The sequence below is a fragment of the Osmerus mordax genome, chromosome 25 (assembly GCF_038355195.1).
Source record: "Osmerus mordax isolate fOsmMor3 chromosome 25, fOsmMor3.pri, whole genome shotgun sequence".
NCBI lineage: Eukaryota > Metazoa > Chordata > Actinopteri > Osmeriformes > Osmeridae > Osmerus > Osmerus mordax.
In genome coordinates this window covers 744959-769993 of record NC_090074.1, presented here as the reverse complement: position 1 = coordinate 769993, position 25035 = coordinate 744959, and the positions used below count along the sequence as shown (strand labels likewise).

The window sequence follows — 25035 nt, the reverse complement described above, 5'->3', positions numbered from 1 at the left end:
ACAGACACGGGATGCGAGAATCCATCTGGCAAAAATCTAAATTATTCGTTGTGCCCGAACTACATGGTTCAGTAGAGGTCTATTGGTTAAAGTTAACCCGTGATACGATCACCTGCCAGTATTTTTTTAAAGTGCCAATCCTTTTCCAAACAGTTTTCAAGGAGGATTTACCAGATATTTATGTGTTACAAACAATCTGGCAAGTCTGATCTGTCTGTTTGGACTGCTCCTGAGCAGTTTGCTAATAATAAGGTTTAAAAGGAAGCTGTTGTGGCCTATTAGAGTAGATATAGTCTGGGGGTGATATGTGAAGATCTCAGCGACTGAGAGTTAGAAATGTCTAAAGTGCAAAGACTGAACCACATGCCAAAGACTGGCTTCCGCAGTGTGCGCTGCAGAAGTCCAGTGTGCTGTACGTCATGAAACAGGGTTATAAGAAAAAATAATAAGAAAAGTGCAAAATTAACAACAAACACTTTATATTTCTTCCCTCAGAGAGGCACAGTGCGGGGGCAGGGCCGTGGGGGTCGGCTTGTGTACCTGTCCAGCGAGCCGGGGACGGATGTGGTGGTGTTCAGTTTGAAACAGGAAGCCTAGCTTTCTCGCTGCCTCTCATCAGTGTGAGGTTGTCAGTGAGAGGCGACGCAGCCTGGAAAGGCTTTACTGAAGGTAATAAAATAAAGTTAAATCTGTCTGGAGTAGCCGGTAAAACGAATGTAGAAGACGGGTAGATCGTTTTTGAGTTGAAATACGATGAAAAGTGTTTTGTATTGCTGATGATGGTGTCCTCTGATATATTTTCCTTTAAGGGTCTTAGAAGTTATCAGAATCAGAAGAATCAGAATCAGAAGTTGTATGCTTCTCTGATAAATGTCAACATAATTTACATTTACTAAATTAATTTTTTTGCGAGATACAGTGAGGACTCTGCATTATATATTTATCTCCATTATTTATGACCTTAAATATTAGAATGAACATTCTGTTCCCCTCATCCATTAAACCTATTCACTACTCCGTGGATTTTTTATTTTATTTTTTGAAATAGTTTTATTAACACGTTAAATGTTAGAGCGTGTATTTATTCAATGTTTTAAAGCCTTGCAATGGTCTGTATGTGCTTAGCTTTACTACAGACAGTTTCCAGGAAGGACCTGGGCACTTATTACAGTTGTCGCTTAAGCTGAGCTTTGACACGGTTTCTTTGGCTGATAGAAGTGCTTCCTTTCCCCTGTGGTCAGTCAGACTGACCTGAAATCCCACAACCTTGACTGTGTTCTCAGAAGGCAGAGAATGCAGAGCTGGAGACTTGTAACTACAGAAGCACATTCAAACAGCACCTGTGACAGAAATTCGACCATTATTCTACTGAGGTTGAAATTAATTTTGTAGCATGTAGTAAAACAATGATATGATTAAAAGACACACATGATTAATCAAACCCAGATGAAAGAAAGACACGTGTCCTGGTTCTTTTGTTTCAGATATGCAAGCCATGTCCGGCCCTAACTGGCCTCTCTTGGCCAGCATCTCTGTGGCTTCTCTCTCTCTGTTTTCTGTTTTATGTCTTTGGTGCAAAAAGAAACACAGTGAGTAATCGTTATTGTTTTATACGTTAACATATATTTTGTAATTTAGGCCATTACCTTATTGTCTCATGAACATTTCCAAATGTATTTTGTGAAAGCCATTATTGGAACAGGCGCCACAGTTATATTGCACAACTGTTGAGTTACACAAGACAAGAAAAAAAACAAATGTTCCTCTCTGACAGGGTTGATACAGGAGAATCACATCTATGACCCTCAGGTGTTGTAAGTATAATGAATGACTTATTAACTATATTAAATTATACTTCATCACAATTCACAAATGCTCAATAACACTGGGAAGAAAATACAGTGTCTCTCATGAAGTATAATAAAATGAATTATTTTCAAACAATCTCAACCTGTTCATGACCTGCTTTACACAGCCAGCGTGAGGGAAGCAGATTTGCAGTAACGCGATCTAAGACAGGTGAGCAATATCTATCAACCATACATCTCTTATTTTATATTTACATTTGACAGTATTGATCGCTATTAAGCATTAACACAATATCTGATTTGTGAAATGGTTTTAGACTAATAGGCACATTAATACAGTTTAATCTGTCTTTTCTAGTCATACGGCCAAACCAAATAATGCGCCAGTTGCCATTAACACCTCCAGAGTAAGTATCATGTGAAGAGTACAATTCCTCTATGAATATGATCCTTAAATGGACATTTTATAGCAAACATTTCATCACCTCGAATGAATGTAACAAAACCAAGAGCATCTTTTACAAAGGCAGGGAACAACAATGTGTGAATGTTGCGTGTACATTTTTTTGGTGCCTTAATTTTCTAGTCATACCTTAACGTTACCTTCAACGGCTGTGAAAATTACCCTCTATTTGTTCTAGAAGGTATTGGTTTTGGAATTTCCAGTAAAGGTAAAAATATATGCATGCAAAGGAACTATCACTTCAAGTATTTAATGTTTTCAGGGAGCCTGTGACGTTACAGACACAAAGTTCACAAGGTAAGCTTTTCAGCAACTGGACATTTCCATGGAGTGAACTTAACATTCGACAAAACATACATTGAGATTGTACATCAAAATGCTTTCAGTTTCTGTAAAATATATAGTAAGTTAATATTTACCACATACTAAAAACGGAAATCTGCAGTACATATTTATAAATACTGTATGTGTGTGTGGACGTGTCTGTAGGTGTATATTTGAGATAAAATGGTTTGGTGATGAATGTGAAATGGGTTCATCATCACCTTCTGCTTGTGGGTCAGATGGCTGAGCGGTTAGGGAGTCAGACTATTAGTGCCAAATGACTTTGTGTCCTTGGGCAAGGCACTTCACCCTACTTGCCTAAGGGAGAATGTCCCTGTACTTACTGTAAGTCGCTCTGGATGACTAAATGTAAATGTTTTAAACCACAACGTACTTCAGACTTCACCAGCCCCTTACACATTCAGTTTCATGACCAAGCCATTCCCTTTCTGAAGCATGACATCATTTTTCATCATTTATAGCGAAAATAAATAAACATAAATGGAGGACATTTTACAAAAAAATACAACAATTCCCTTTTCTTATTAAACAGAAAGGCACCATACACAAGCTAGATAGAAAGCGATAGAACTGTCTAACTGAGTGAACTGATTTTTTCATATTTAGAAAAGAACACACAAGAAGACAAGTACAAATATCAAAATGCTCACGATGGTAAGATCCATAACATGGATGTATTACAATATATAGTGCACAATCCATCTGATATGTACTGATTTAGATGTCATCTTTTACCAATCAACAACTCACTTTTTTTGTTACTTTAGCTACGATGGGAACCTGTGAGCCTACATATGTGTAAGTGGACATCACATAAGCATGTTCTGAACAACAGAACGTTGTACATTTACAGTAATTCGTTTCTGTGTGTGTGGTCTTTGCAGAGATCCTATTCCTGCCCTAGTTTACCAGAACATTGATGAAACCATGAATACAGACCAGAGGGACTCAGAGTCGGGTAAACAAGTGTTCATGTTTTTGTGCTCAACTGTGAAGAGATTTTAGGCGGCATTGTTTTTGTAAGACTTCACTGTTGATTGTCCTCACTTGCTGTTTTGCTATCTGATTTATGCAGCATTTTAAAAGTCATCTATTAAACTAAAGACTGCGTTGCATGTATAGGAAACACTAGTTCCATTACAGTACATGGCTTGTAAGGTCAATGGAAAAGTTACACAAACAAATGAGGGGGAGGCTAAACAGATGTCAAGCCTCAAAGCATGTTTGATCTGCAACAAGCAAGACAAAAGATGAACCATACTATTACCAAATGAGTATTTTTCTCTGTTCCTCTTGAGAAATTGAGAACTTTGAATTAACAGTTGTTGCACATTACATGTTAACCTATTCTTGCCTCTTCAGACACTGAACAATGTCCATACGAGAATGTTTTTCCCTCGTTACCCTTGAGCGACACCATGAACAGCAATAATGGTGTGTTGGCTAATGTTGCAAATAGGATCAACCCTTTTTAATAAGCAGGATATCCTGAAAGATAAATATTCATCTTAATTTCAGTATCAGTATGAAAAAGGTGTTAATCCACTAAAACAACACAACCCTGAACTGGAAGATTTGAAAGAAAAAAAGTGTATTATGTCGTGAATACAATTTATGTTTTTGTTGGCAAATAAGTAGGCTTTACAATATGTTATTTGACACACAAAAAATCCCTACTTGATCAATCTTTTGTTTTCTGACACCCACAGATGGGTCAGACTACGAGAACTCAGAGTTCCTGGAGCAGGTGAAGAGGGACCAGGAAGATGGTATGTTCTACTGGACACACACCCAACCCACTGCTGTACTAGGACTACACACACACACACACCCTCTCCTCATTGCTGTACTAGGACTACACACACACACACACACACACACCCTCTCCTCATTGCTGTACTAGGACTACACACACACACACACACACACACCCAACCCACTGCTGTACTAGGACTACACACACACACACACACCCTCTCCTCATTGCTGTACTAGGACTACACACACACACACACACACCCTCTCCTCATTGCTGTACTAGGACTACACACACACACACACACACACCCTCTCCTCATTGCTGTACTAGGACTACACACACACACACACACACACCCTCTCTTCATTGCTGTACTAGGACTACACACACACCCTCTCCTCATTGCTGTACTAGGACTACACACACACACACCCAACCCACTGCTGTACTAGGACTACACACACACACCCTCTCCTCATTGCTGTACTAGGACTACACACACACACACACACTCTCCTCATTGCTGTACTAGGACTACACACACACACACACACCCTCTCCTCATTCCTGTACTAGGACTACACACACACACACCCTCTCCTCATTGCTGTACTAGGACTACACACACACACACCCTCTCCTCACTGTCGTACTAGGACTACACACACACCCAACCCACTGCTGCACTAGTAACTGAAATTGACCCTTTTCCATCTCACAGATGAACCCGACTATGTGAATGCAGATAATGAAGGTAGTGGTTGATCTGGAAACCACCATCTCTACCACCCAACAAGTGGGGAGTGACTTCTTCTATACTAATCTGACAGTTCAGAGGTCCAGGCCTACGGACGGATCTGCTGCCACCTAGTGTTCCAACCTGTAATAGTCTTTACTTTGACCTTGTGATTAATAATTCCACTTCTGCTCTGTAAATAAATATTTTTTATTTGTTGTTGATGAATTAAAGCTAAAAATAAATAAAAACATTAGTCATGATGTATAGAAAAGGCCATTTATTACAGATATTTTCATGAAGGGGATTGGGGTTTAGAATAATCTAGATATTAAGGTAGAACGGGGGGGGGAAAGGAGGGGGTAAGCAGGGGGGTGGTAGGAGTGTGGGAGGGTAGATGGGGGTGTTAGGGGTAGATGGGGGGTAGATGGGGCTAGGGTTAGCTGGCAGCAGGTGGCATGGTCTTGCTACACAGGCGTCCCAGCAGCCCAGCCATCTGCAGGAGGGAGTTGACCCCCTCAGCCACCTTCATGTGGGTGTAGCCGATCTCCTGGGAGAGGAACAACACCACATTATGTTCACTACATGTAGAGGACACTTCCGTCCCTCTGCTGGGGTCGTGGTCTCCCCAGACGGACGTGTCCCCAGATGGGCGTGTCCCCAGACGGGCGTGTCCCCAGATGGGCGTGTGCTGCTCCTCACCTTGATGAACTCCAGCTTCAGGTACTCGGCCATCTGGAAGGTCTTGCACACCCTGAAGATGTTCCCGATGATGTCTTCAGGAGAGTAGCCCAATGCCCACAGCTGCTCTATGATCTGACGAGATACACACACACACACACGCTCACTTCTTGCTTCAGAGGACTTCACTTCCTGCTTCAGAGGACTTCACTTCCTTCTTCAGAGGGACTTCCCCCTGACGCAGTCTCAACACGCACCTCACCTCCACTCACTACTCTTCCATCTGAGAAAGGGGGCTAAAGAAAGGCACTGAAGGTGAGTTTGGTACCTTGTACGCCTCTTCAATGTTGGCGTTGACACAATGCGCCAGCATGCTCTTCACCAGCAGGGGGTGTGGTTCATCACACACCTAAACACAGAACACAGGGCCCTGTCACTCCAGGACAGCACTCAGAGCTTGGATGAAACGGCCCTCTTCATCTGACAGGTCGTCACACCCAGTGTGAGGAACGATACCTTGAAGACGTTTTCACTGTTGATGAAGCCAAACCCAGAGTTGGTGGACTGCAGGTTGTTAAGGGCCTGAGAACAGAGACATGAAGGCGGAGCATTTACAACTGCACGTGTTCACATGTAAACACCAGATTAAAGCACAGGCTAGGTTGTTCACATGTAAACACCAGATTAAAGCACAGGCTAGGTTGTTCACATGTAAACACCAGATTAAAGCACAGGCTAGGTTGCCTCGAAGAACCTCTGAGAAAATCATCTCAAGGTCAAGTTACAATTACAAAGCTGTCCTCTATCAAGTAACCTGTTAGAGGTGACAATTTCTCACCAATGTGCTGAGCTTGGTTCACCTGTCCACATCACCTATTCTAACCCCCATCTCCTCTACCTCCCTTCCCCATCACCTCTTCTCCCCGCCACCTCCTCTACTATCCTCCCTCACCTCTTCTAACCCCCATCCACCTCTCCTCCACTCTGCCACCCCTCCTCCACCTCTCCTCCACCCCTCCTCCACCTCTCCTCCACTCTGCCACCCCTCCTCCACCTCTCCTCCACCCCTCCTCCACCTCTCCTCCACTCCTCCTCCTCCCCACCTGTCTCATGTCCCCCTGGGCGGTGAAGATGATGGCCTCCAGTCCGTCATCGGTGTTCAGCAGAGCCTCCTTCTCCACCACCTCCAGCAGCCGGGCCATGATCTGCTCGTCCCTCAGCTTGCTGTAGCGCAGCACGGCACAGCGAGACTGGATGGGCTCTGGAGGACATCACATCACAGAGGTCACACACACACACACTGGAGAACACCATCACACACAGAGGTCACACACACACACACTGGAGAACACCATCACATCACAGAGGTCACACACACTGGAGAACACCATCACACACAGAGGTCACACACACACACTGGAGAACACCATCACATCACAGAGGTCACACACACTGACCCTACACTGGAGAACATCCCAGAAAAATATAAGAGATTCTGTCTATTATAACTACCTGTGACGAGGGTGTTGTGTTGTAGCACGGGGTATATTATGGGATGTCTAGGAGCTTGACCACACGTTTGTATGGAGTCACACTCACCAATGATCTTGTCGGAGGCGTTGCAGGCCAGGGCGAAGCGGGTGGTCTTGGAGTAGATCTCCATGGTTCTTCTGAGGGCTTGCTGCGCCCCATCTGTCATACTGGGATCAGGAAAGGTACAGGGAGGATTTGAACCTTGGAGCTCTTTATGTGTGGACACATCATTAGATGTACATCAGTGAACAATCCGTTTACAGCATACAGGTCGTTAGCATACCTGTCTGCCTCATCGAGAATGACGATCTTGTGTCGCCCTTTCGGGAGTGTGACTTTCTGTTGAGCGAACATCTTGATTTTGTTCCTGACCACATCGATACCTCTGAAAGGATGAGGGATGGCACTCACTTTAGACTCTGATACAAGTATTCAAACCGGGCACCACATGGAAACACCAAGACTTTAAATAGTTTGTTTGTTGTTTTTTTGTACCTGTCATTAGAGGCGTTCAGCTCTAAGACGGCATCCTTCATGGACGACCCGAGGAGAGCCCTGGCTAGACAAAGGATACTGGTGGTCTTACCTGTGCCAGGTGGACCCTAACAACACACACATTGTTAACCGTTCAGTAAATTACATTATGTGCATTACAGAATTGTATGCCAATAACACTATTCACATTATGTAAACTATATGCACATCACACTATTTACTTATGTACCACTAAACACATTAATTAAAAAAGGGAATTACTTACAGCAATAATGATGTTGGGTACATTTCCTTCTCTTGCAAATACCTGTAAGGCATATGATTAGTAAGCTCAGAGCACGTATTTGGAGTAAAACAGCTCTTAAGAATCTGAGTTTGACGTAGTTCGTTACCGCCAGTCTGCTGACTGTATCTTCGTTGCCAACAATCTCGTTCAACTTCAGCGGTCTGTATTTTTCAACCCTGCAAGACAACCATGGTCATAAGATTATCATGCATGAATTTCTATATGGTTTATAATAGTTACAGGGCTCTCAAGTCTCACGCATTCAACATTGTAGCTAGCCAGCGTAGCTAGCATGCAACAAGGCTAGCGTTGCAGCTACACAGGCAAACTAGCAATTAACTTCACTAAAAATACAACCAGCTAAATGCTTAAGGCACTGCATCATTACCATGGCAGCTCATACGCGCTGGTGGACCCTTTAGCTTGCACTTCTTCATCTTTTTTCGGCTCGACGTTTGTCTGTATTTGTTCAGTCTCCGTGTCTGTCATCTGTACGTCCATGTTGCTACCGCAGATCTCCCGCCACTGCAGCGGCACCGCTGGCACTGTCATGACGTAATTTCCTGGAAGACGCTCCTCCGTCCTCCATCAGCGGGCTGAGAGAGTCTGTAGAGCCAGAGACAGAGAACGAGGACCGGACCAAAACCAGGCTTTGAGACCTTGTATTTGTCCGGCTGTTTCTACGTTGATGTAAATCTGAACCGAGATGTACGAGATGGCCGTTACAAAAAGGATTTGCTCCGGGTCACCCAGGTAAGGTCGCTAGTGTATCCGTGGCTGTCAAGCCGGCGAGTGCTGGATGTTCTCACAAGTGAAATGTGATTAAATATTCTGGAAAGCGTGAACATTATAAAACTGTTACCGGACCATTGCTAATTGTCAACGATGATGTCCGTAATGTTCCAACGTTGTGTTAAATCAACCGGGGCATCCCATTAGAAATAGCAGAGCATCATGCAGGATCACCAGCTTGCCATTTGAGGAGATCATCACACCCAGAATTCCGTGATACAGGCCACGGAATACAATTAGCTTCGTTTTGTCCAATAAAAAACAATGTCAGTAGCCTACTCTGACAAACTGTTTTTTAAACGCCACCAGGTTCTTTGATTTGTCAAAAAAACAGTTTATTTTGCACAAGGCAAATATCTGTAGGCGTGTCCGGATAACACCTACTATCGCTGACATGTCATTAGAATCGATCCTATTCCAGGAACCCGCGTTATGGTGAATACACGTCAATAAAGTGGAATATGAGCTTTGGTAGACATGTAGGCTACTGCAGGCTTGAGTATCCACTGATTTGAGCAGGCCGGACCAGTAGTCGTGAAGATTTCACTGCGATAAATTATGAGCCAATGTGTTAGAGGTTGATGTTACATTTAATTAAGACAAAGGTGGTGTTACAGGAGAAGGTGACATTTCATTATTTATGTCTCACCTCCTTCTTGGATCAATTACTGGAAACAATAAATAACTTAACAACTCGAAAGCACAAGACAGGTTTGTGACTCACAGGTGTGCCGTTTTTCCTGGAACCTGGGTTGTAGTTGCGGAGGGCGATCAGAGAGCTCGTGTTGGGAGGCGGCTGCCGGCTGTCAGCCAGAGGGCGGGAGGAGGCGGGTTCAGGGAAGCAACAGCTCATTTGTGTTGCTTCCTGAAACTCGCTCCATACGAAAAGTCGTATTTATCGGCTCTTTCAACAATTATCAATAGCCTGCTATAACCCACTTCGTAATTGTCAACCAAACTGATTACTTTACGGACCTGTCGCTTCTCAAGGTAAGCGCTGTCAACTGAGGATACCGATTCACACAGGAGAGTCAAGTGAAAACAATTAGTTGGAAAGTACAGTCTACTACTGCAGCTAGACACCGGGAATCGAACTTCAACTCTTGCCACCAGCTAGGGTACACCCCGATGGTATCTGTGTTACATTACATGGTTACAGGAGAAAGATCCTAGAAAGTAAATTCCGATTAAATACTAGGGCTCAAGCTAGTGTCACATGTTATTAGGCAAATGTTAGTGGTCCACAATAGTCCAAAGAACACGTAAACGTGATTTATAAAATAAATATATCAGATGCAAGTTGTGGTACCTGCATTCATGTCTTGCACACAGGATTCTTAGCCATCAAATGCCTTTTGTCTTGCAAGGGTCATTTCCGTGCATAACTCTAGCCCTGTGAACAATGCCTCAACCAGACACACTGCCCTCTCATTGTCATGACACCAGCTAGCTGTAGATCAGGCCAGACTTGTGTTACTGTTATACCATTGTGTGGCTTCAATTATCGGCGTAGGAGAAAATTGCAGAGCGTTATGGAAAGGCTCTTGTGCACTCTTCAAAGTGCCAATTGCACCGAAATCACAACCGTGGAGGTTGAATATGAGAAAAACAACAGGAGATTAGTCACTTTCACCTCAGTTTCGTGTTATTATCCCACATACTTTGTGTTGTACATGATTAAAATATTGATAAGATAGGTTAGATCATGCTGATAAAGCTGGTGCTGTTAGAAGTTTAATAAATCGCTCCTTCAATACCTGTGTACCTTGTTTGTGTGGAGTATGCAGGAACCACATACAGGATGTACAACTAACCTCATCTCCAAACCACTAATTTGTCTTACTGGCCTACTTTATCTTTCCATGCAGTTATTGTTGCGTCTCTTTGTGATTTAACTTCCTGTGTGTGTATACATGTGTTTGTGTATGTCTGTGTGTGTGTGTGTACATGTGTGTGTACATGTGTTTGTGTGTGTGTACATGTGTGTGTGTATATGTGTGTGTGTGTACATGTGTGTACATGTGTGTGTGTGTGTGTACGTGTGTGTGTGTGTGTGTACATGTGTGTGTGTGCGAGCAGGCAGGAGCATGTGGACATCTTGTTGTAGCTGGTCCTGTCTGGAACCCACCGCCACAGTGGAAGAAACGAGCAGCTCATGGCGCCAGGCCTACACCAACTCAGGCTACAGCCTCTCCCCCACGTCCCCTGAGCACCTGTGCAAGGCCTGCGGAGGCCAGTTTAACACCATCGCCAGGAAGGTAGGACCCCCCCACCCCGCAGGTGACGCTCTCCTGAGGGGGCCGTCTTGTTCCCAAATGTGGCGTGTGGCGTTCCACCTGAGATCAGGCTCAATGGAACAGAGAAAGGAGGTTTCAGGTGCTCCTTCATGACCCAGTGGCTGTTGGCTCTTGGCCAGTCTAACTGGTTCAACATGTCCATTAAAAGCAGTGGTAATCAGGAAAGACAAACGAAGCCCAGCTCAGGATGGGGCTTGTTGTCAGCCCCCAACAGAGATGTTGGAGCCTGTAAAACCACAAACCATTAGGTTGGGGATTTCACGTTGCCCTTATTGACAAGCGCACATTCCCATCCATCATGTACCATCAACACTGTCAAGTCTACCAAGACGCTTCTATCGGGGGAATCTTTTTTTCTTCCTCATTATTCTAAGAATGTTTTCGTTTAGCAGACACTTGTATCCAAAGCAACATGTGGCCCAGGCTCCTCACTACGTCTCTCTTTAGCTTGTCTCTCTCTCCTCAGTGTGTGTGTGTTCTCTCTCCAGCTTGTCTCTCCTCAGTGTGTGTGTGTTCTCTCTCCTCAGTGTGTGTGTGTGTGTTCTCTCTCCTCAGCATGTGTGTGTGGACTGTAAGAAGAGCTTCTGTGGGCGCTGCTCTGTGCAGCTGGAGCCACCTCGCCCACGCCTCTGCCACACCTGCCAGCGCTTCCACGGAACCTTCTTCGACCGTGCCCAGCTGATGAGGCTGAAGGTGTGACACCCGTGTGTGTGTGTGCATCTGCATAGATGTGTTTGTGCGTGGCTGCATAGATGTGTGTGAAGCGCTTGATGAATGAGTACCTTTACGGCAGAAAAGCACCATCTAAATGCAGCCCCTTGACCGCGTACCATCCTCCACCAGGTGAGGGAGCTGCGAGAGTACCTCCACCTTCACGAGGTCCCCACCCAGACCTGCCGGGAGAAGGAGGAACTGGTGGAGCTGGTTCTAGGGCAGCACTCCCCCAGAAGCAGCAGCAGCAGCAGCGAGGCTGTGAGCAGGCCCGGGGCCCTGCCTGCCTCTCTGCCTGCCTCTCTGCCTGCCTCCCTGCCCGCCTCCCTGCCCGCCTCCCTGCCTGCCTCCCTGCCCGCCTCCCTGCCCGGGGCGCTGCCCACCTCCCTCTCCGCCTCCCCCACGCCCTCCCTCGCCCCCACCAGCCCAGACACCCCCCCAGACCAGTCGGAGCAGCCTGGACCAGAGACGGAGGCATCAGATCAGATATCTGAGGAGGAGGAGGAAGAGGAGGAGGAAGAGGAGGAGGAGGAGGAAGAGGAGGAAGAGGAAGAGGAGGTAAAAGCAGGGATGTGTTGTCTGGGTTAGATGGAGGGTTAAATGAGGGCTTAACACATTCATTATATATTTTTCTATGCTGTTTAAAGTGTACTTAAAATGTACCAATATTCTCACATACTTATTAACAACTTTAATTATGTAAATATGTTGTGTGATTGTACGTTCTAAGTATAACATTTCCTCATCTCTGTTGTGCTGCAGTCTTCAGACGGTGACGAGGCACTGGTCCCAGGGCGCAGGGCGTCGCTGTCGGACCTGAGCAGGGTGGAGGACGTGGAGGGCCTCAGCGTCCGACAGCTCAAGGAGATCCTCGCTCGCAACTTCGTCAACTTCAAGGGTTGCTGTGAGAAGTGGGAGCTGATGGAGAGAGTCACCCGCCTGTACAACGACCAGAAAGACCTCCAGAACCTCGGTGAGAGTTCCCCTGCGTCCGGGACGGGTAGCTCGGTGGTTAGAGCATTTGACTGAAGAGGTTGCAGGTGCAAATCCTCCATGTACATCGCTTTGAAAAAAAACTGTCTGCTAAATGATATTACTCACAAACTTCCTTACATATTGGTTTAAGTTAGATTGTTCTGGAATGTGTCGTGTATAACAATATTTTTTCTTTATTTTAGTGTCCAACACTGAGAATGAAGAAGGTAAGAAAGGCTCCATTAAAATATTCAAGTACTCACATAGATGGAGATGCCTCAGTGGAACCTCATCCTGTTCTCTGTCTCTCTCCCAGAGTCCGCGGCACCCAAAAGCCTGGAGGAGAACCTGTGCCGGATCTGCATGGACTCTCCCATCGACTGTGTTCTGCTGGAGTGTGGTCACATGGTCACCTGCAGCAAGTGTGGCAAGCGCATGAACGAGTGCCCCATCTGCAGGCAGTACGTGGTGCGGGCGGTGCACGTGTTCAGGTCCTGATGCACGGAGGGGTGGGGGGGGTCACAAGGGTGGGGGTCATGGAAGTGGAGGACACAAGAGACCCTGGCTCCTCTGTAGGACTGCAAATGGTTGATGGACTGTTTTTTCTTTCTTTTTGAGGCAAAACCACTCGAACCCTGTCCTCCCCTCTCCAGACTCTTCACTACTTGTCCTGAAGCCGTTTTCCTGCTTCTAAGGTCCATGGGTTCATGTGCTATTTGAGAGCTCCCACATCTGTGTTGGTGTGGCAAATGCCATGATGCAGTGTCAATAGCAGCTATCCCTTTCTGGAATTCTTGTGTTTCTCAAACCTACACAACACAGGATCGTATTTGTGGCTCTGCCAACATTCTTGTGTTGCATGCCAGTATAGACTCATAGGGTACTGTAGCCCCCTACAGGCCTTACTAGATGGTGTGAAACAGTTGTGAAGGCTAGCTTACTTTACATATCAACAATCAACTAGATTATCCATGTTGGTGCTATTGGCCCAGGGCTGAAGGGAAACGTTTGCTGAAGGACAACCCTTTTTGATGTAGATGCCATGTGTCAACTTCTAGATCAAGGATATGACTCTCATAGGGACTTATAACGTGAAATCAGAGTTCTTCAAGGAATGTGTCAACCCCTCTGGTTGGGTTTCACTCCCCTCACCTCACCTGCATCCCAGCGGTTGTGTTCATTGGCTGTGCGGCTATGGTCAGCCAATGAGAGGACACAAAAACTCAAGAAGAAGCTTGAGGAAATAGACTGAACTTTTGCCTGTTGACTGGAAGGAAGGTTCCATTCATGTTAAGTCAAATAAAATTTCAATGTAAAAAATTAAAAATACAACTGAGATTAGCGATTTAATTTGAAAGACACCATGAGCCTTGATATGAAAATCAAAAACCAAGAGAACGATAAACAAGGCATTCAAAGCGTTTTATTTGTTCTGTGGAAGAATCTCTCCTACCCCCACTGTGTCAGAACAGCCGCCCAGAAACCACCACGCCAGTACTGTTCTCCTGCAAACATTCACAAGAATGACTGAGTAGATGTTTAGATCAGTTTCAGTAACATCTATTACATAGCCATTTTAAATCACGAGCAGATGAATATGGGCAACTTCGAAAGGTACCTCGCATCCAGACATGTTAGTAAATACTTTAACTGTTTACTCTTGTGCTTTTTACTACTGTACATGTTGTTTTATAGGCAATGAATGAACCATGAAATAGCTCATAATGGATAATACACTTACTGTATACAACTGTTTCAAGTAATGCACATCTCCTAGGATGTTGGCAACATCTCAGATCACATGGTCTGCCTGAACTGAATGTAACTGGTTTTTGGTTGTTTTCAATAACAAGACCATTTCCTACGACTGTGACTGACAATATCACAAACAGATTTTTTTACACTTGTTTGTTTGAATGTCTCTTGTCAATAACTATGCTGACATCATGCAAGAACAATAGTCTCACATGTACAGTGTTTAGGAGAGCAAATGTTATTATGTCTTATGGTTGCAAAATAACATGTTTTCACGTCAACCATTTCTGTTTCAGCCCGATCTTCCATTTTAAGACTCAGTATACAGAATTCAGCACATTGACCTAGATGGAATAACCATTTAGCTCAGAAACATTCTGAAGAATAAAATGTACTTTTCCACCTCAGTAAGCAAACCACTTTTTCCAGACAAAGAACAGATGATTTTACTGAATAGTCTCTACTTAATACTCACAAGGCTTGTTGTGTCTTTAACATGTGAATTGATGCGGACTAATAACAGTATTTAAAGCAATGCCTTCAAACTGATAAATATTGCTTTGTTGGTGTAACATTGACCTCAAGATAACTTATGTAGTGTGTGAGATGGTGCGGTCTCTAATTTGCCCTGCAAATCATGTTGTCCTCTTGCTGTTCAAGGACTTAAGTGTCCATGTGAATTTGTAATTTGGTGATTTAAAATTGAGGTGTTGTCAAATTTGGAGAACAGTGTGTGCTGCTTATCAACCGTGACATGTTAGACTTTTGTGGAAATTTGAATCTTTTCGATGCAAACAGCGAGTCCACTTAAAAGTGTGTAATACGTGTTTACTAGATTAGAAAAGAGTTGATTCAGCCCCCGAAAGAAAAATTACGACTTCTATTTGATTATTATAATGGTAAGAACAAGTTATGCTGAGATTTGCATGCATTCTTAAAAAAAGAAATTAAAAAAGGAGACTGCTCTGACAAAAGTCTGATTGAAAACACTTGGAATGACTCATATAACTGTATGTTTGAAGAATTCTGTTTGTGTCGATATACTCAGATAATACATTTTGTTCAGCAACTGTGAAATTGTATGATTAATCCCATACCACAGTATAATTTCAATATTTTTTGAGCGTGTTGTACATTTGTCAATCTATTAGCATGTGCTGTTGCTTTTGTTGTAGTTTCCCAGCAGTGTGAGCTTTGAGCTAAGTGCTGGATCAACTCTTTAAACTACAATCAAAGTTAATAGGGTTTATAATTCAAGAAAAACATATATTTTTGAAAATGTATTATATGATATTGATGTCCTCCTGTGCATATATTTTGTTTGACATTTTTATATTTATAAAGTATAATCAAGTAAACAACAGACTTGAATTCCTTTGAAAATGTATGCCAATTAAAACTTTGTGATGCATAGAAGTTATCTGGGCATGTAGGCCTAATAAGACTGTTAAAATGCTTGATTGGTATCTAACTGTATGTTTGGATTACTTCCAATTTGATTATATGTTTATGTTGGAGTCATGTCCACCAGCAGGAATAGAAGCTATCCAAATACAGCCATTCTTGTAAGCAAAACGTTTGTGAAAATCCTAATTTTCCTCCCCGCTTATATTTAAAAAAAAATGTTCATGTAGCCTAATAAACTTTAATGTTCCAAAACTTATAAAGGGAACTAAAATAATGTCATTTAGGGACACAGGAAATACAAGACTGAATCTGTCAATCCTGTTAAATGTAGTACCTTGCATGTTTCTACAATAAGATATTGCATGTCGTTTTTTATTAAAGACATGAAAAGGTAGAGCCCTTGGAAGACAACAGACAATGTAAAAGTGTGACCTGGTTCACCTGGTGAGGCCGAGCAGAGTATCCGCCGTCCGGCCAGATGTTTGTCTGGGACGAATTAGGTTTTTTAGGTTTGAATTTTTTGGTTTGAATTTTTTCGCTCCAATTTTTTGGCTTTGAATTTTCGGGATCAGAATTTCACCATTCGAATTTCAGCAGCCTTAATTTCTGAACCTTGAATTTCAGATTTAAGATTAATGTTTACATTGAAATAAATTAATGTTTCAATTTCAAAGAGTTGAATTCAAAACCAACAAATTCGTTGGTTTTTAAATGTCGATATTGAGTATTCAATGCCTTTTAAAATTCAAAACATGTCAATGATTTGCTTCCATACCAAATAAACACACGAAAGGCATGATGGGATGGATCGGGTCCACATGGGCAGTGATACCTCTGTAACTAAACCTCAGATTTATCACTAAAGTTAAGTTACCGTTGCACCACACTCTTAATTTCAAAGCTCTTGCTACTATATTGAGAAATTAAATTACGTCGATATAATGTCAGAAAACGGACTTTCGACCAGAATCCAGCAGTTTTTAAATCCCCTGGGGCGTCAAGGTCATGGTACCCAGGTAAGAAGAGATGCACAGACGGCATGCTTACTGCTTGCAATTAGCTCTGCGCCATTAGCTCATTACAGGTAGCGCGCATTTCGTAGAGACCATATCTGAGTAACTTCTGACTCAACGCATTGGTAATCAGTGAAACATACACCACCATAACACCTGATTAGACGTGGTGAACAATTATTGACGTTCAGCAGGTTACAGGGTCACGAAGCAATGGTGGTCAAAATCATCCGAGCTAGCTAGCTAGCTATACCTAGATGTGTTGAAAGGTGCGCTTCTCCATTAGAGTATGGACACAGAAATCAAAAGTTGGTTGTCTGCCAGAATAATTGCAATTTATAAACAACTTGAAAGTGTTTTTCTTCTTTTTGATTTATCGTTAGAGTCCGTTTCTCCGGCTGGGTCAGCATATGCAGGACATCCTGGGTGATGGAGGGATTCTCAAGGAAGTGGTTCAGGCCGGAGACGGGCCTCCGGTACCTAGAGATTCCTCTGTATCCAGTAGGTCATACCCAGGCTGCCTATCTGCATTCTCCACCACACGATTATCTACATTACGGGTGTGCGATGAGCATAGGCCTATTCTGTAAGATAAACCTTTTTAAACAAGTTATACCTCCACAGTCCATTTCTCTGGATATCTAGAATATTCCGACCAACCGTTCGAGACTACGAACTATATGAAGTATCCCAGAATGATGAAACTTGGCAGAGGTATAAACGATGAAGCAGCTATTTTTTACCGTTAGCGTTAGCTTTGAGCTTTTCATTCAACTGATATATATACCCCCCCTCCCCAGATATTACTCTGTGTGGACTGGAACTTGGTCTTTTGACCATGAAGAAGGGCGAGTACTCACGGTTCCTCCTTCTACCGGAGTATGCCTATGGGGAGATGGGCTGCCCTCCGCTCATTCCTCCCATGGCCTCCATCCTCTACGAGGTTCAAGTCCTCGAGTTTCTCGACTCAGCACAAGTAGATGAGTTTTTCGCTTTGAGCCCGGTAAGAATGACAGAAGACTGCTAAACCACAATAACTGAAAAACTGTGTAGATTCCTTGAAACTGGTTTGAGGAAAAAGAGGTAAAAATGGGTTGCGGGTCATTTCAGTGTTTCAGTTGGTCCAAATCAACTTGTGTGTTCTTATTAGGGATTTAATAGGGATTAATAATTTAATAATTGGCTTTGTATCCATCTGCATCTGCTCCTCCCTCTTCCTCTGTCTTCCTCCGTCTCTCTCTCCCTCTCTGTCTCCCTCCGTCTGTCTCTCCCTCTCTGTCCCTCTTCTCTCTCTTTCTCCCCCCTCCAGGATGAACAGAACTGCGTTCCGCTCTCTGACCTCCTCAGTGTGGTGGATATCGAGAGAAACTTTGGCAACCGCTGTTTCAAGCAGAGCCGCTTCGACGACGCCAAAGACCGCTACAAGCAGGTATCACTCTGCATACATACATGGCTCTCCATAGACATTCTAATGCCATGGACTTCTACTGGAAACGCTGAATACTTTGATATTCATTTATTTATGCTATTGATTATTAGCCAAAAAGGATTAATCAAAAGCTAAATGTGATCTGGCATTCCTTGTCATAATTGCCAGAACGTCACTAGTACAGATCCATATCAGGAGTCAGGTGGCTGAGCGGTGAGGGAAGCTTGTGTCCTTGGGCAAGGCACTTCACCCTACTTGCCTCGGGGGGAATGTCCCTGTACTTACTGTAAGTCGCTCTGGATAAGAGCGTCTGCTAAATGACTAAATGTAAATATCAGAAATGTCTCAAAACTGTATTTATAATTGAGAATGTGTGTGACAGTTATAAATACATGCGAGAGGTTTATTAGTGACCTGTTAACCCAGGCTGTAATGCTGCTGTCGAACCGGGAGACAAAGAGTGAGGAGGAGAAGAGGGGCATCGCCTCACTGCAGCTGCCCCTCTACCTCAACCTGTCCCTGGCCATGCTGCGGCTGGACAGGCCCCTCAGGTCTCTGGACTACAGTCTGCAGGCCCTGCTCATAGACCCACGCAACACCAAGGCTCTCTTCCGCTGCGGACAGGTCACACACCAACCAATCACAAACACTTTTATGGAAAAGCATCTAGGGATCTAGCTCGCAAGCTCAGAGAGATGGATTTCGCACAGTTGTCTAGCTTAGGTTGTGTTTAGACAGCCTGTATTTAGAGTTTCACCACCTACGCTTTTTGAGAAAGGAATACGGCGAAAGACAGTTTTAATTCGTCCAGATTCCATGGACAGGTTTGTTGACAGTCCAGTATGTATTAGTCCAGTATGTTTGAGTGTCCAGGTCCTCCCCAGGCCTACCTGGAGATAGCTGAGTATGAAAAGGCCCAGGAATACCTCACGATGGCCCAGGCCAGGAAACCGTTCGACCCCGACATCAACAACCTGCTACGGAAACTGTCCATGTAAGACGACATGTTTCTATTGGCTGTCTGGAGGGCACAACGTTCCTGACATGTTCACGTTTAGCATTTTAATCACAGCAGGCACTTCATACATAGTCCATGAAGAAAGCAGACTACTGCAGATGATCTGAGGGTTAGAAGTGTGTCGTTCTAACTGTGTTTGGGAGTCATACACGTTTTATACTTGTTTATTTCTTCTGTCTAAACTATGGATTGTGAATCCTTTGCAGATCCTACAAGGATTTCCTGGACAAAGAGAAAGATATGTGTTCCAAGATGTTTCCAAACCTCAACAGCACCGTAAAGAAATAACTACTTAGCTGATGGTTTTCGTTCAATATTCTTAGGAGTTATTTCAAGGCTGCCACAGGGTGGCGCTGTTTGAACAAATGTACACCCCTTTAAGTATTGAGTTATTCAGCTAGTGAACACACTTCACTTGAAGAATTATGTTCCTTTTGCACCAGATATGAAACAATGTCTGTTCTGCCTTTTTGATCAGACTTTTGTATTTGTTATAAATGTGTTCAAGTATAGTTAGCTGTACTTATATTAAGCTGTTTTTGTGTATTAGAATTGTTTTTGTCTATTACTAGAGAAATGGTAGCCTATTCATTACAACAGGCAATTATATTTCTCTGAAATATCAACGTATTTTGGCTGGTGAATGGGTTCTCTTTTTGCGTTTGGGCGAGATGCCTCGAGCACTCCCAGTTATAAAGTGGAACCCTGTCTTGTTTAGTAGGCTATGTATGTGAGGTATTCTCTCTGAACTTCCCCTGACCCTAACCGAAACCTGTCACCTAAACTGAAAACCCCTGCAAGGTATCTGACACGGGAGACATGTTTAACGGCTTCAACGTTATTTAATTTCTCGCGTATTGAAAATTGCCTACCGACATTATCGCAATATCGATAATTACAGCGATAATTCCCTCCAAGACGCAGACTAATAGTGCTAAAATGTGTATTAGGAACGGTGGAGTGGTGAGCTTAGATGGAGATCATGTGGAATTGGAAGACGCAACATGACTCTCGACGGCTGCCGCACATAAAGAGATATCGCAGTCATCTGCCCCCAACTCGATGACAGACAAAATCTGAGTTTGATTTGTCGGAACATGTTTTTTTCCAGTGGTACATAAATATGACCAGGACACTTCTCCTGAAAGTGCAGAGCGCAGCACAAACACGCCGGTAGCGTAGAAAGGCCCTGGGTTTGATATTTCAGCTTCAAGTGCAGGACTGGCGCACATCAAAAGGCTCCACAGTGTAATTTGGGAATCATGTTAACCGGCACTGGCATGGAAGCAGCTCTTCAAAGCGCTCCTGCACACTTCTCTCCTGCTAAGGCATTCCTAACGTTATCACTGGGATCTGCCCCTGTTCATCTGCCAGGAAAAAGGTGTGTGTGGTAGATATTTATTCACGCAAAATAATTCAAATTCTAGGGCGTGACCACACACATACTTGTGTTGCAAATATTTGTTATTGGGGGGAGTTGGGGGGGGCTACATCTAAGTTTGAATGTTCATAATGTGTAGAGAGAATTGTAAATTTTTCATTCACAGTTTTACTTTATGTAAATAACATTGTTTTTTTTGTTTGTTTTTATGATTGTTTCAGAGGCATTCAAGAAATAAAGCTTTATTTTCGCAACCAAAAGTTTACAATTATGTGTTGTTTCTTTTAATATCCCCAAACTACAGTTTATCCATGTAAATCAATTGCATTTGTACTGCAGACTTTAGGGTCAGTGAGACCTGGGGCTCAGAGTTGAAAACTACAAATAGAAAGGAGTGGAAAAAAACTATTGGAAAGAACTACACACAAGTATCTGGGCATAATCTTTGACTGAGTATTATCACGTCATGAAGCTAGCATTAGGCCTACTGTTGAAGAGCCCATAAACTGGGGACAGCTTAAACTGGCGACGGTTTGTAATCACGCCTTTAATACCAGATCAGACTTTTTGGAAAGTCTTGTGGGTGTCGATTCAATGGCGGTCAGTTCGCCATTTCCCTGGACGACTTTGAAAGGTAAATCCTTGTGTGGGGAGGTAGCCGTGTGTGGTTAGGTACTGTGCCACATCCTCCAACCAAGCTCCAAGCCTTTACCAGAAAATCTCCGCTTCCTCCTTAAGCATTTGCCTTGGCAGGGCCCGCTCACTCAGCCTGGCATTGGTGAATGCAGGAGAGGACGTAGGTGTTCACCTGTAGCTTACTATACACCACGAGAGGCCAGATGTATTCAGCCCCGTGAACCTTGTGTTCTGTCTGCCAGCATCACCGAGCAGAGAGCGTGCTAGGCCTGTTTGGAGAGTGTGCCTTTGAGAGCGCCGGAGACCCTTAACGGAATAGCACTTAGCTCCTACCAAAACCACACATGCTTTCATTCAGTGTTTACATAAAGCGGTTACTGATCGTGAGATGGCATGTTCGCTCTTACGGACCCATATCCATTCTAATTACCCTGTGTTATGATTGGAAGGGAAACGTGGCTATTTTTCGACTGAGAAAGGAGTTAAGAATAAATGGAGTCACGTCTAAGAGAGAACCTTGTTTTTCACGGTCGCTGATGCAGCTTAGGATAGCCCGTTATTATACAATCAAACCTTTGAAATCAGGTTAACGTCTTTTAAAGAGCCATTTGGCCAAATTTCCCCCTTTTCTGATGCGGTCTGTTAGGCCTAATAAGGAAGAGATCATTTATAGCTAGGCAGTTAGCAAGTGAAACATAAGTCAATCATGTGACGAATTGCAATCTGGGAGCGTGATGTTTAAATGTCCAGCCTAGGTTACCGACATAGTTTTTTGAGTTACAGTAGTAGTTACGGGTCATCCAGTTCACCGTAGATGTAGAATAGTGTGTTTAGGCTATAACTGTAGGATAGGACTCTCAATAGGGACTACGGTAGAGTGAGGGAATGAGTCTTTGAGTGATCTCGACGGAACACGAAGCATTGTGATCGGTTATGTGGCCCTTGAATAGCTTTGGATTCAGGTCTTTTGTAAAAGCAGAGATTTACTTCTCTTGTGAATATATTTGCATCCATTACATTTGTTCAAGTGGTGCACAAGCACTCATTCAGAAGTCTGTATGGTCAGGCTGGGTGTGTAGCCTCTGAGGTAGTGAAGAGGTCACGCCATAATGTGGCATTTATGGACTGTGAGCACTCCTACCACTCTCTCTCTCCCCCTCTCCCTCTCCCTCCCCTTCACACACACACACACACACACACACACACACACACACACACACACACACACACACACACACACACACACCCCTCAGCAGACCCAGGATTCTATCCAAAGATATTCTCAGTTTTCATGACTCATGAGAGGGTGTGACAGAGAAAGATGGTGTCCGAGCTCACCTTTTATGAAGCAAGGGCCTCACCCTAACCTAGGTGCAGTATGCGTGTGTGTGTGCGTGTGTGTGCGTGTATGTGTGATGAAAACTCGGACAAGCCCTACTCCAGTTCCTCACGGGGGTCCAGAAGAGCTAGCCTACACATCTGAAAGGAAATCTTGTCCTGGTCGTGGTTGCTAAGTGAGCTGACCACTGCCATAATTGCATTTTCTTTACTGAAAATAAATACTGGGGTCCAGGATGAATAGAAAGGACTTATGTATTTTTACTGACGTCCAAAATTAAGTGTAGCTGCTTGCTTCCACTTTACTGCCCTCATACCTTTCTCCATATCAAAGGCAAGCTTGACCCCTTCAATAGTTCACAGTACTGCTGCTTGAAACGCCGTCTTTGGGAAAGGTATTCAGGTATGTGTACCAGGTATATTTAAATAGTACAGTGGTTGTGTTGTAGCAATATGCACTCCTTCACACTAGTCATAAACAAGAACGAATGAATGTAACCATTTATTGGACACAAATGGTTGTATGTTGTCTTGGCAATGGTGGCACTCCTCTCGGGGGGAGGTTGTGGTGTGTGTGTGTGTGTGTGTGTGTGTGTGTGTGTGGGGGGGGGGTAATAAACATTTACAACAACAATAAAGGTCAGAAGTAGCATAGCAATAATCCCCCTGACACACTTGCACAACTCAAAGTTTGTTCCATCATAACAAAAACTAACTCTACCGAAACCAAATATAAGTATTACCAGCATATAAGTATTAAAATATCGACATACACTCAGATGGGTAATGTAGAGTAAAGATGATCTACTTTCAGCTAAGGTCAAATCATCAATGTGTTTCGTATATGCCTGGGTATTTTTATTCAAATATTCCAACTTTAGCCATTAATGTACTTTGTTCATATACATACACACTGGAAAACTTGATGTTTCCATGGGAGTTTTATGCAGTTAGGTTTTTGATATGCTTTCAGGAACTCATCTTCCAGGATTTGCTAAAGTCTGTTTCTTTCCTAACACGCTACCTTTCAAGCAAGAAAAAAAGCTACCAGTCCTTCCTGGGTCTAAATCTTCCAAAAGGAAAGATCTTGTGCTTGAACTATCTCATCTACCCATATAGCCCCTTGTGTCTTGGCACCCAGGAGGGAAGATTAGATAGAAAGCCTCCTTCCTGTGCCAGTGTTTGGCAACACAGTGATGGTCTGTTTGCCAAGAACCCGTTTAAACGAGCCCATATCTCCAGTCTGAGCTAACTTCCTCCCCTGGTCTCCTTGTCTTTATCACTGATCTGAAAACAGTGGCCTGGAATTCACTTTCACCTGTCAGTGTAGACAGAGAGCAGACATGCTTCAGAGATCATCTTCATCTCATCCTGAGCTGCCTAACGTTTAAAGAGACTCACAGAGACAAACTCCTAGAAACACTGAATAGGTATGGTTATCATTGTAGTATTTGAAGGGTAAATAAAATGAATGAATGCCTATAAACAGGCAATGTTTGATTCTCTGTCACCAGTTGCACTACTCAGACTCCTAACCAGGATGTAAACACAGGGAATGTTGAGACTGTGACACGCAGGGCAGACGACATGACAAAACCTCCACCTGCACACAGACCTTCGTGCGAGCTCTCGGCAGATAGCGGCTTGGAGATGGAACCGGAAGATAACGGAGATAGTGAACGTGGAGGCTGGAGCCGGTGGGGGGTGCCTCGATGGGGAACAATGCAGTCAGATGGGTCTGAAGAGAGCTGGCTTGATAAGATAAACACAGCCATGGAGTATGCTGTCTGGTGGGACAGACAGAGACTCCTAGCAGCAGATGCTATCAGGGCTAGGATGGGCTGGGCCAGGAACCAGCCAGACCAGTACTACCCCAGCCCAGACAGGCACCAGCCAGCCAGACCAAGAGAAAGCTATGGAACATCCAGGCAGTCAGTCCATGTAGAGAGAGGACACAAGCCATGGAAAACACACACACCTCAATCTTAAAACAACACTCTCTGACGTTATTTGGATTTGCAGTCTTCATTTATGACCCCCCCCCCCACACACACACACACACACTTCCTCTCCTTTGGCTGGATCAATGTCCTTTTCATAACATCCAAAGCGGTGCCTCTCCTCTCCCTCCCCCCACCTCCTCCTCCTCCTCATTTATTCAGGTCTGAGGAAAGGTT

At 43.8% G+C, this 25035-nt stretch overlaps 4 protein-coding genes across 5 annotated transcripts; 3 read left to right on the top strand and 1 right to left on the bottom strand.

Moving 5' to 3' along the window:
- Positions 1-636: 636 nt before the first annotated feature.
- On the top strand, positions 637-5366 carry si:dkey-183i3.6 (LAT2 domain-containing protein). Its single transcript, XM_067228991.1, has 12 exons — positions 637-669; positions 1485-1589; positions 1775-1814; positions 1976-2019; positions 2167-2215; positions 2534-2568; positions 3223-3270; positions 3384-3414; positions 3501-3574; positions 3979-4050; positions 4326-4385; positions 5097-5366. Exons 2-12 carry the CDS (start codon positions 1487-1489, stop codon positions 5138-5140), a joined length of 600 nt encoding a protein of 199 aa, XP_067085092.1. The 5' UTR covers positions 637-669; positions 1485-1486; the 3' UTR covers positions 5141-5366.
- Positions 5367-5402: 36 nt separating this feature from the next.
- Positions 5403-8858, bottom strand: rfc2 (replication factor C (activator 1) 2). The gene is made up of 11 exons (XM_067228990.1): positions 8495-8858; positions 8213-8282; positions 8086-8127; positions 7821-7927; positions 7609-7710; positions 7392-7492; positions 6896-7053; positions 6309-6374; positions 6121-6201; positions 5814-5927; positions 5403-5661 (listed from the first exon to the last, which is right to left on the bottom strand). The coding sequence occupies exons 1-11, from the start codon at positions 8656-8658 to the stop codon at positions 5551-5553; spliced, it is 1116 nt and encodes a 371-aa protein (XP_067085091.1). The 5' UTR covers positions 8659-8858; the 3' UTR covers positions 5403-5550.
- Positions 8859-9765: 907 nt separating this feature from the next.
- zgc:171740 (uncharacterized protein LOC795694 homolog) lies at positions 9766-16229 on the top strand. Of its 2 annotated transcripts, XM_067228999.1 has the most exons (7): positions 9766-9888; positions 10978-11156; positions 11751-11888; positions 12039-12464; positions 12669-12879; positions 13085-13108; positions 13198-16229. In XM_067228999.1, the coding sequence occupies exons 2-7, from the start codon at positions 10986-10988 to the stop codon at positions 13377-13379; spliced, it is 1152 nt and encodes a 383-aa protein (XP_067085100.1). In that variant the 5' UTR covers positions 9766-9888; positions 10978-10985; the 3' UTR covers positions 13380-16229. The 2 variants fall into 2 exon arrangements, with proteins under 2 accessions (XP_067085100.1, XP_067085101.1); XM_067229000.1 differs by lacking the exon at positions 9766-9888 and having other exon boundaries at positions 10947-11156.
- A 755-nt stretch (positions 16230-16984) lies between these two features.
- fkbp6 (FKBP prolyl isomerase 6) lies at positions 16985-21831 on the top strand. The gene is made up of 9 exons (XM_067228574.1): positions 16985-17059; positions 17440-17557; positions 17681-17770; positions 17857-18059; positions 18366-18485; positions 18912-19109; positions 19370-19479; positions 19710-19779; positions 21763-21831. Exons 1-9 carry the CDS (start codon positions 16985-16987, stop codon positions 21829-21831), a joined length of 1053 nt encoding a protein of 350 aa, XP_067084675.1.
- Positions 21832-25035: the final 3204 nt, after the last annotated feature.

Coding starts and splice junctions, on each gene's coding strand:
- si:dkey-183i3.6 (XM_067228991.1), top strand. CDS start 1,487: ATGCAAGCCATGTCCGGCCCTAACTGGCCTCTCTTGGCCAGCATCTCT. Junction 3,271..3,383: donor ATATCAAAATGCTCACGATG/GTAAGATCCATA, acceptor TTGTTACTTTAG/CTACGATGGGAACCTGTGAG. Junction 4,386..5,096: donor GAAGAGGGACCAGGAAGATG/GTATGTTCTACT, acceptor TCCATCTCACAG/ATGAACCCGACTATGTGAAT.
- rfc2 (XM_067228990.1), bottom strand. CDS start 8,658: ATGACAGTGCCAGCGGTGCCGCTGCAGTGGCGGGAGATCTGCGGTAGC. Junction 8,283..8,494: donor AGCGCGTATGAGCTGCCATG/GTAATGATGCAG, acceptor GTTGTCTTGCAG/GGTTGAAAAATACAGACCGC. Junction 5,662..5,813: donor TGAAGCTGGAGTTCATCAAG/GTGAGGAGCAGC, acceptor TTCCTCTCCCAG/GAGATCGGCTACACCCACAT.
- zgc:171740 (XM_067228999.1), top strand. CDS start 10,986: ATGTGGACATCTTGTTGTAGCTGGTCCTGTCTGGAACCCACCGCCACA. Junction 11,157..11,750: donor TTAACACCATCGCCAGGAAG/GTAGGACCCCCC, acceptor CTCTCTCCTCAG/CATGTGTGTGTGGACTGTAA. Junction 12,465..12,668: donor AGGAGGAAGAGGAAGAGGAG/GTAAAAGCAGGG, acceptor GTTGTGCTGCAG/TCTTCAGACGGTGACGAGGC.
- fkbp6 (XM_067228574.1), top strand. CDS start 16,985: ATGTCAGAAAACGGACTTTCGACCAGAATCCAGCAGTTTTTAAATCCC. Junction 17,060..17,439: donor GTCAAGGTCATGGTACCCAG/GTAAGAAGAGAT, acceptor ATTTATCGTTAG/AGTCCGTTTCTCCGGCTGGG. Junction 18,060..18,365: donor AGTTTTTCGCTTTGAGCCCG/GTAAGAATGACA, acceptor TCCCCCCTCCAG/GATGAACAGAACTGCGTTCC.